This window comes from Vigna unguiculata, chromosome 9, assembly GCF_037176805.1.
Source record: "Vigna unguiculata cultivar grain cowpea cultivar isolate G323 ecotype 2 chromosome 9, ASM3717680v1, whole genome shotgun sequence".
NCBI lineage: Eukaryota > Viridiplantae > Streptophyta > Magnoliopsida > Fabales > Fabaceae > Vigna > Vigna unguiculata.
Window position 1 is genome coordinate 20,042,340 of NC_140800.1, and position 10,287 is coordinate 20,052,626.

A 10,287-nucleotide genomic window follows, 5' to 3' on the forward strand; every position below is an offset into this window, starting at 1 on the left:
TATCCAGACCTCAAGTCAATTTTGGAAAACACAACTGCCCCTCTTAATTGATCAAGCAAGTCGTCGATCCTCGGAAGTGGGTACTTGTTCTTTATCGTTAGTTTATTCAACTTTCGATAGTCTACACATAACTGAGAACTCCCATCCTTCTTTTTCACTAGTAACATAGGGGCTCCCCACGGCGATGCACTAGGTCTGATAAACTTCTTCTCTAGCAGATCCTCAATCTGCTTTTTCAGTTCTACCAATTCTATTGGTGCCATTCTATACGGAGCCATCAACACTGGACCCGCCCCATGGATTAGATCAATAGAGAAATCTAGGTCCCTGCTAGGTGGCAATTTGGGTATTTCATGGAGAAAAACATCAGCATACTCGTCGACTACTGGTATACTCCTGATCTTTTCCTCTGAGACACTATCATATAGCAGGTAGCTCCTTCTTCAATCTCCTTTAAAGCTCTGTGGGTTGAAATCAACTCTAACCCTTCCGATTCTGGGAACACCACTCTACGTCGTCCGCAATCAATAACAATGTGATTACTTGACAACCAGTCCATCCCTAGTATCACGTCCAGTCCCTCCAAAGGCAAGCATACTAGGTTCACCTTGAATCGCTTGCCCTCTACCTCCATCGAGCATCCAACACATGTAGAATTAGTTAAAACCTGTCCAGATGCTGGTGTTGAGACTATTAACTCGCATCCCAGATCACGAGTCGACAATCCCAGATTCTTCACGCAGTCATGAGATATAAAGGAGTGTGAAGCTCCTGAATCAAACAACACTAACACCCGGTTACCCAACAATAAGCAAAAGTCAAGTATAAGACTACCTGACTGAGTGGCCTCTATGCTGGTCAAAGTAAAAACTCGGCCTGCTGCTCTGGGCCTGTCTGACGAAGATGGTGGAGGTCGTGCTCCCGTGGTAGTCTTCTTATTAGGACACCTATTAGCAAAGTGCCCTGGCTGATCACACGCATAGCACTGTTCCCCGCACTACCCGCAGGCGGTGTAAAATCTCTCCTTAGGTGCTCTCCTCCACAATTATAGCACCACAACTTCTGTGAGGATGATGGCGGTCGGCTATAGGGCTTCTTCTACTGTCTGCCCTCAGCTAGAGATGGCAAATAAACTCGTCCCCGTGGGTATTGTCCGAATCCGTCCCCGTTTTGACGGGGAATCCCCGCATTGACTGGGTATGGGTATGGGTATGGGGAATCCCCGACTTTTTAAATTGGGTATGGGGATGGGGATGAATATATCCCCGCCATAATACTTGTCCCCGCCATATTTCCATCCTCGTTTAAATTATTAAAATATTCACAATTAATTAAGTAACCCTATATATTCTTTTTTTATTTTTTATTTCTTCTAAATATTTGGTTTGTCATGAAACTCATTCGCATCTCCAATATATTTTTTATCTTATCATAATCTTTATGTAATTATGTTAAAATGATGTATGTCAATTAAAAAAAATTATGTCTAACATTTGAATATTTCTATTATTTTTTAATATTTTTATTTATTGTATATTTTCCTTTCACATGAGAATGTTTAATACTCTTAATTTAAGTGTTTAATAGCATAAACATTTCATTTACTTGGTAATATAAAAAAAAATCTTTACTTATTATTATTAATTTTTATTTCATTTCAAGAACTCTTTTATTTCGCTAAAACAATTTTTGTTATTTCTCACCCATTGAGTATATATGTTGATATTTGAAAAGTTTTCTTAGATCTCTAAGATATTTTTCGTCTTATCATACCCTTAATTATATATTTGTTTTTCTTTCTGCAATTCTTTCCAATAGTCTCCAAATTGTTTATAAGATACACATTTGTTAATTTTTTAATATTTTTATTTTTGTTTATTTTCATCATGTAGAATACTATTTCGATAATTTTTATCTAATTATTTTTTATTTTCTAACTCATTACAATCATACTTTAATTTTTTTCACTATAATTGTATAAATAATTTTTATTTACTACAATATAAAAATTTAATGTAATTGTCGTGAATATTTTTTTATCACCATCCAACATATATTGGAGTTTAAAAGATACAATATCTATGATAAAATTTTATTATGTTTATTATTTGTTCTTTGCGTCATTTTTTTTTATCAACCATTGAGTATATATGTTGATATTTGAAAAGTTTTCTTAGATCTTTAAGATATTTTTCATCTTATCATACCCTTAATTATATATTTGTTTTCTTTTGTGTGATTCCTTCCAATAGTCTCCAAATTGTTTATAAGACACACATTTGTTAATTTTTTAATATTTTTTTTGTTTATTTCATCATGTAGAATACTATTTCGATAAATTTTATCTAATTATTTTTTATTTTCTAACTCATTACAATCATACTTTAAGTTTTTCACTATAATTGTATAAATAATTTTTATTTACTACAAAATAAAAATTTAATATAATTGTCATGAATATTTTTTATCACCATCCAACATATATTGGAGTTTAAAAGATACAAGATCTATGAAAAAATTTTATTATGTTCATTATTTGTTCTTTGCGTCATTTCTTTATCAACCATTGAGTATATATGTTGATATTTGAAAAGTTTTCTTACATCTCTAAGATATTTTTCATCTTATCATACCCTTAATTATATATTTGTTTCTTTTTGTGTGATTCCTTCCAATAGTCTCCAAATTGTTTATAAGACACACATTTGATAATTTCTTAATATTTTTATTTTTTGTTTATTTTCATCATGTAGAGTACTATTTTGATAAATTTTATCTAATTATTTTTTATTTTTTAACTCATTACAATCATACTTTAATTTTTTCAATATAATTGTATAAATAATTTTTATTTACTATAATATAAAAATTTAATGTAATTGCCATGAATATTTTTTACCACCATCCAACATATATTGTGGTTCAAAAGATACAAGATCTATGTTAAAATTTTATTATTATGTTTATTATTTAATCTTTGTGTCATTTTAATCAAGTGATGTATTATAACTTTTATTAGTGTATAAAATATAGATTCATTATAATTTAAAAAATTGAAGTAAACAAACATTTAAAATATATTTTAATTTAAATATTTTTTTCCTTTTATATTTTTTTAAAAATATTTTTTCCTTTTATAGTTTTTAAAAAAAATATTTTTAAAGTTTATCAACTAGGTTTCATTAATGTTTGCAAATTTAATAAATGTTTTGGTTCTCATTAAATTTTATTTGGTATTCTAATCTAAAATGTAAACAATTATAATTTATTTCAAAGTATTTGATATCAAAGAAACAACCATACTCCTAATATTGAATATTTGATAATATTATGTTTCCTTTACCGTAATTTTTATTATTTTATAAAAATTAGTTAAAATTAATATTAAAGTAGTAAGTAAACGGGTACGGGTATGGGTACGAGATTATACCCGTTACCCGGTGGGGATGGGGATGGGACAAAAGTTTGATACCCGTTGGGTTTGGGTATGGGGATGGGGATGAATTTTTTTTACGGGGATGGGTATGGGATAGTGAAACCCGTCCCCGCCCCGCCCCGTTGCCATCCCTATCCTCAGCACTAGTCTTCTGGGATCTGCTAACTCTGCTAGTTCCCATCTCCAACTGCTCCACACTCTTGGCCTGCTCGACCAAGATAGGAAACTCCCTGACCCTCAGCGGTACAATGCAACGCCTCAGCTCATGCTTTAAGCCACCTTCAAATTTCCTGCAACGCCACTCCTCCGTCACCGCCTGGGACTAAAACCTCGCCAAGTACTCAAATCGATCCACATATGCATGCACTGACATCGATCCTTGCTGCTGGGTAAGGAACTCAGCTTCGCGCTCATGCCTAACGCTGTCGGGGAAATACTTATCCAAAAACCTCTTTCTGAAGTTCACCCAGTTCACCTCCTCCTCGCGGGTCTGCATTTGTTGTCGCATCCCCATCCACTAGTACTCTGCCTTTGTCACTAACAGAAAGGTGGCAAAACTGAGTTTCTGAGCCTCCGAGCACTCTATTACCCCAAAGATTTTCTCACATTCACGTAGCCACGCATCCGCCTCATCCAGGGTGGCTTTGCCAGTAAACTTCGCCGGCTTGTGGCGCATGAAATCTTCCATCGTCACAGGCTTAACAGGGGGAATTACTGTCCTCGGCTGCGTTGCGACAGGCTGCATAGCATCCACCATCCTGTGGATTGCGTTTGCAATTTCATCTACTCCAGCATTGTTTCTACGCCTCCTATTAGCCATTGCCTGTGCACGCCACATAATTCAGCTGTTCACATTAACCAGCTCAGATTATAACCAAAACAACAATCATTACACACCATAACATACAATCACATATAAATGCAGTAAGCTTACTCCCCAAGTTCCCCAAAATCTTAAAACATTTGCTCTGATACCAAATGTAACATCCCTAAAAGATATTACTTAAATAAATATTTAAATATATAAAAAGAAGCTAGAATGCCACAACTTCATTAATATCCGCCGCGGAAGTAAAACAAAAATTTAATGTTCAACGCGACAATCATCTAATAAAGATAAATAATTCCAAAAGCTTATACACGTTCCAAATAAAGCTTTAAAGCATAGTAAATCCCTAGCTCTAATTCCCAGCTAGTCGCTCTCTCCATCTCGAGTGTTAGCAGCATTACTTGTATCATTAACTGCTCTCGTCTAAAATTACACGATCATCCACAAACAAACACAAAAAGGGTGAGCTCAAAAATATATATAAAAATCACGAAAATTAAATGATAGAAAACACCCTATCTTATTATCATGATTACATTTTGGTTACATTCTCAACATGCCCCAAGGTTGTTCAACTACTAACACACAACAAGGTTAGTCATGGACTCAGGATTCCTGATGCTCACATGAACCTGCCCGCTCGTGGTCCTGCCTCTACGAACCTCCCCACTCGTAGTCCTACTCTACGGACCTACCCGCTTGTAGTCCAACACATGTGATTCACAAGCTACACACCTCCCCGCACACAGCATCTCTCAACTTTGAGCATGAAACATACGAACCTACCTCGCTCGTATCCCCACAGGAGAGTAATCGAGTATGAACCTCCCCGCTCATACCATCACATGTTATCCACCATCCATGAACCTACCCGCTCATGGGACAGCATCTCCTGATCCATGTTTCATCAAAGTATACCAACAATACACATAGACTGCACTAAACTCGCTTGGGCTAGAAGCCTTAGCTTAAGCGACCAGGCTTGTCTCGCTCAAGCTAAGATTCCTCGCCTGAGCTAGCGTGCAAACAGGTTTCTCGTGTGAAGGCTCGCTTAGGCGAGCTCATCTTGCCTGGGCGAGATCCCACTTCGCTCAACACAACAACACTCGCCTAGGCGGCGAAACACCAGAACACACAAGCATCAAACCCGAGTTCTCGCTTGGGCGAGTACCTCTCGCCTGAGTGAGGTACTCTGTCGCTCAAAACCTAGGCTCTTCGCCTGAGCGAGACCCTCGAGCACAACTTCACGTTTTCACGAATCCTCGCCTAGGCGAGCAGCTCTCGTTTGGGCGAGATGTGCAAACGCAATCCAAAATCTCCTCTCTGTTATTCTCGCCTAGGCGAGCCTAGTTAGCTCGGGCGAGAATAGAGGACCTATTCGCTGTCACACACGCAGAGAACCAAACCAATTGCCAAAATTTACACTTCATCATGCTAAGTAATTCATCATAGTTTGCAAGGTCAAAATCACGAATTATACAACAATTTGATCCCCAATCAAGCGAAAATGAACCAAATCCCTGATCAGTATTACATAACCCCAACATTTACATACACTCTCATAAAGGATTAATTACATTACACCAACACCATCCAATACCCCAACTTACAGCACAATGATCAACAATTTCACATGGCACATTTACACATATCAGTACACATCACAGAATACACCAAATTTCTACACAAACGTATAAACACATGGAAAGGAGCTCCCCTAACCTGGAAATCCTTGCTTTTAATGGTTGCTCAGTGTTGGCTTTGTGGTACCCAAAACCTCTTCTTTTCTCTCCCAAATTAAAATTGCAGTTTTACTCACCATTCTCAACTTACCTTTTTCTCCCAAGCTCGTGCCCTTTCTATTAGGGTTTTCAATGCCCTTTCACATGCAACCCACAATGATATTTAGCAAAAATAAAAGGATTAATTTCGTTTTAAATAGGATTTGAACACACACCCCTGAAATTCCAAGATCAAAGCATAACCAATTCTATAATTATGTTATCTCTAACATAATCCTACATATTAAAATTAATATAACTCAAAGAACACACAATTAGCATACATAGGACTCGAACCCAAGTCCTCTCATACGATTAAAGTACTCTCAACCATTTGAGCTAGTACTTTTCCACGTCACAATAATTAACATTAAATGCCATAAAGGCTTCTACTACCCACATTTATTAAATAATTATTAATTTAATTACTTAAATTTCTCGGGTCTTACACAATAGGGATCTTCCTTTAATTCTTTGTTCCTTCACTTGAGAAACATGAAAAGGCGAAAGACAAATAACATTGTTTCATTCTTAGTTGGATTTGGTTTTTCTGATCCATTCTTGAACCATTCTTAATACTTTCCTTTGAGTGTTTACTCCTTTGTGTGCCTTATTTCTAGTTTGTATTTTCTTTTGTAATTTTATCCATCTTATCTCATCTATATTCGCTACAAGTTTAAGTTTTCAAATTGAGCTTTTGTTGTTTTATTCCTTTGAACTCTTGAGTGGATTACATCTTTGGATATGTGTTTCTTATGAAGTTTGACTAACTTCTCAAGGTAGCATCCTAAAGGTAGGAAAAAGTTGGATAGAGAGTATGTCCTAGTAAATTTGAGCAAAGAAGGCTGCCAAGAGGCATTTTGGAGTGCAAGAAAGACGATAAACACTTGAGGAGTGAAGCAAAAGAAAGAGTTGAAAAACAAGACAATTTTTGTTGATTCTTTTCATAGTTGTATCACGGAACATTTGTGTAGTTTGTTGCATTTTGTTGTAAATTTTTGTTGTTCACTTTCTTCTTTACTTTGATGTCTTGGGAAAATGCCTTTGGTGCAATCTCATTTCCTTAACTAAACATTGTAATAATTACACGCACATTAGAAGTCGAAGTGTGTCAAGAGTTCCAAGTGTCACTTAAACTTTCACATAGGACTCGCCCAACTTAGTGAATTGTCTTTACCATTCTTTTTACATTGCTTTTATTCTTTTAATTCATGTTTTCTTTTATGTTTCTGTGATATATAAGGTGTTTCCTTTGTCTTCAAGTAGATAGACTTTTCTTTGGTCTCTAAGAGCACTCTACACATGCCATTTGGGAAAATTGTTTTGGAAGTTTTATTTAGAAACTTTGGTGAAAGTAATCTAAGGAAAATTTGGCTAGGAAAGACTTGGTTTCTAAGCTTGTCCACTTGTGACTCAACTCTCTTTCTTGGGAGCTACTTGGAACATTTTCATCATTAGTTTCTTTTTAGAAATCATTTACCAAAAAGAAAATTGTTTGTGAAATTTTTTATCATTCATAATTGTGAAAATTTTGAAAACCTTTGTCGAAAGCTTCTTATTCATAACATGAGTGATCATTCTCATCATTCTAGTGTACATGGTAGTCTCAGGCATAATAGTTTTTAGGAGTATAGTAGTATAATTACAACTATAATGAGGATGAGTTACATTTGAGAGTTGGGAATGACATTCCACATTTTCGTGGTAAAGTTGATCTAGTGTCATACTTAGCTTGGGAGAAACAGGTTGAAAAGCTTCATCCATTCATTATTAGGTGTAGTGTAGTAAATATCATATAGTGAGTTTGTACACTTCTAGGTTTGTAGGATATGCATGTGAGTGGTGGCATCAAAGAAACTATGGTGTTAAGATTAGAAGAAAATCACCAATTAGAGATTGGCATCATTTATAAGCATGTATGAGAAGAAAATTTGTTTCTCCTACTTTTGAGAGAAACCAAGAGCTAAAAAGAGAGAGCTAAAAAGAGAGATGAGGGAACTCATGGAAAGAGGAAAAGAGTTTATTAAAAGTGAAAAGATGTTCTTTGGTAGATAAATGAGTTTAAAGAGAAAATGAAAAAGCTTTTTAGGGATAAAGAGAGAAGAGAGATCGAAAGAAGAAAAGAGGAATATATACAACTAATTATAATGTATCAAACGGGGGTAAATAACTCAAAAACAATCATTAAATGCATCTAAAACATCAAATAAACTTAACAAAAGTTGATTAAAAGGATTAAATTCACACATTTTTAAAGACAAATGACTAAATTGATCCAAAGTTATGAAAAAAGATTAATTCCAAATTTGACTGAAAGTTAAGGGAGAAAAATCATATTGAACCCTACATATTTTTTGAGCAAAATGGTATAAATTGTGTGAAAAAAAAAACAACTTAAACGTAAGGTAGAGAAAGTTGTGTAATGTGATTATCCATCCATGGGTAGTTATAAAATAGAAGACTTTGTGGGTTACTAACTCCTAACAATAACTAAATTCCTTTTTGTCCTAACATTTCCCACATATTTTCGCAAAGTTAGAAGGAAAGTAAATATGTTAATTTTATTTTTGATGTCGTGTAAATTCTTCTTTAGTTATGCGCTTTCTTCATATAGAGCGAACCCACACTTTTTCATAGCATGAATCAAACTTAGTTAAATAATTGGTGGTTTATAGTTGTATGGAGTTAGTGACGGTATAGTCAATACTGTGATGACTACTAAACACAAGAGTAACTTTACTTCACATGTAATAATTGCTAAATATCACACACATATACTCAATTATTTTAATTATTAATGGAATTCAAATAAAATTAATAAAATTAGAAATTTTATATTTATATTATATTTTGTTTTCCTATACTAAAAACAAAAGATATCAATAGTTTTGTACCGAAGAACTATCTACTCTAAATTTAAATTTTGAACATAACTAAAATTGATAATTAAAAGTGTAAAACTAAACCAAGAACAAAGGGTGAGAAGTGGGTGGCCACAGCTTCTTCCAACTCCTCCATGGATGAACCATGCTAGTTAGGATGATCAAAATACAATCTTTCTATATCTCAAAACCATTATCCACCATTTAATTTGGTTGGTATCATGTGTATTCCTTTTCCCCATCTTAAAATTTTCATACAAAAAACAGATATGTACTCCTCAACTTTCAGTCTTATCCCCATAAATTGCAGTCCACATCAGTGATGCTAATTTCCTCTATTATGAGTTTGCAAACCAAAAGATGCAAATTCCCTATTTATTACCAAAGGACAACACAATTAATAATATGTATCCTTCCACCACAAACACTATTCCACAACCCAATTTTCATGAGAAACAAACAACACTTGATTCTTCATACGCTATCCCCTAAACATTTGTTTCTCACAATTTTAGACATCATGTTCAACTGTCTTATAATATCTCACCACTTCATGTGCCCTTTTGTCCACCTGCACAACCACATTTTCTTAGTGGGCTTGCATCACTTGCTGAGATAATTGAGCAATATTTTCTGTTCTGTTCTTGAGGGAACTGCTTCTGTTTCAATTAGATTCTTGAATAAATTGCTTAAACTTTTTTATCCTTCTGTGTATCCATTATGAAGCAGTTGAATATCATCGTAATCCAGAATGAATTTTCGTATCCTTTTAATCATACAACACCCATTTCAATTTGACCATGTGTGTAGAAGCTTCCATCAGAAAATAAACACAATTAGAAAAACAAAAACATATAATCCATGATTGGATTAGTGTGCCCCTCAATTATTAAAGAGACAACTTGTTCCTACAATATTATTTCCTTTCATTACGCTAACTATTTTATTTTTAAAAAATATAGTTTCTCTCTTATTTTCTTATTTCTTACTTTATTGAATGACTTTCTGTTCAAAGTTTGTACTAGTATAATCTTTCTACATCAAATCGTGGGTCAGGATTTTGGTTTTGATAGATTGATCAAAAGATATGTTACGCAAACCCAACTCCCTCGTAAGTTTCCAACCATCACCCTTTCTTGTCTTATTGGAAATGTTGTTTGTACGTAAATCTTATGGGTAGTAACGTCTAAGAAGAAAAAGTGATATCTTGGGAGGATTGAAGAATAGGAGGTGAGAAAAAAGAAGGAAAGAAACTAAAGAAAATAGATCTTTTGATGCATAGTTTATGGTTATGTATAGAGAGGAAATGTGGATTAGAATGGAACATGACTCCTCCCATTTCCTTTTTAGTCATAATCT

At 34.4% G+C, this 10,287-nt stretch overlaps 1 protein-coding gene across 1 annotated transcript; it reads right to left on the reverse strand.

Moving 5' to 3' along the window:
- Nucleotides 1–382: 382 nt before the first annotated feature.
- LOC146883672 (uncharacterized) lies at nt 383–3,950 on the reverse strand. The gene is made up of 2 exons (XM_085666688.1): nt 3,766–3,950; nt 383–947 (listed from the first exon to the last, which is right to left on the reverse strand). The coding sequence occupies exons 1-2, from the start codon at nt 3,948–3,950 to the stop codon at nt 383–385; spliced, it is 750 nt and encodes a 249-aa protein (XP_085522814.1).
- Nucleotides 3,951–10,287: the final 6,337 nt, after the last annotated feature.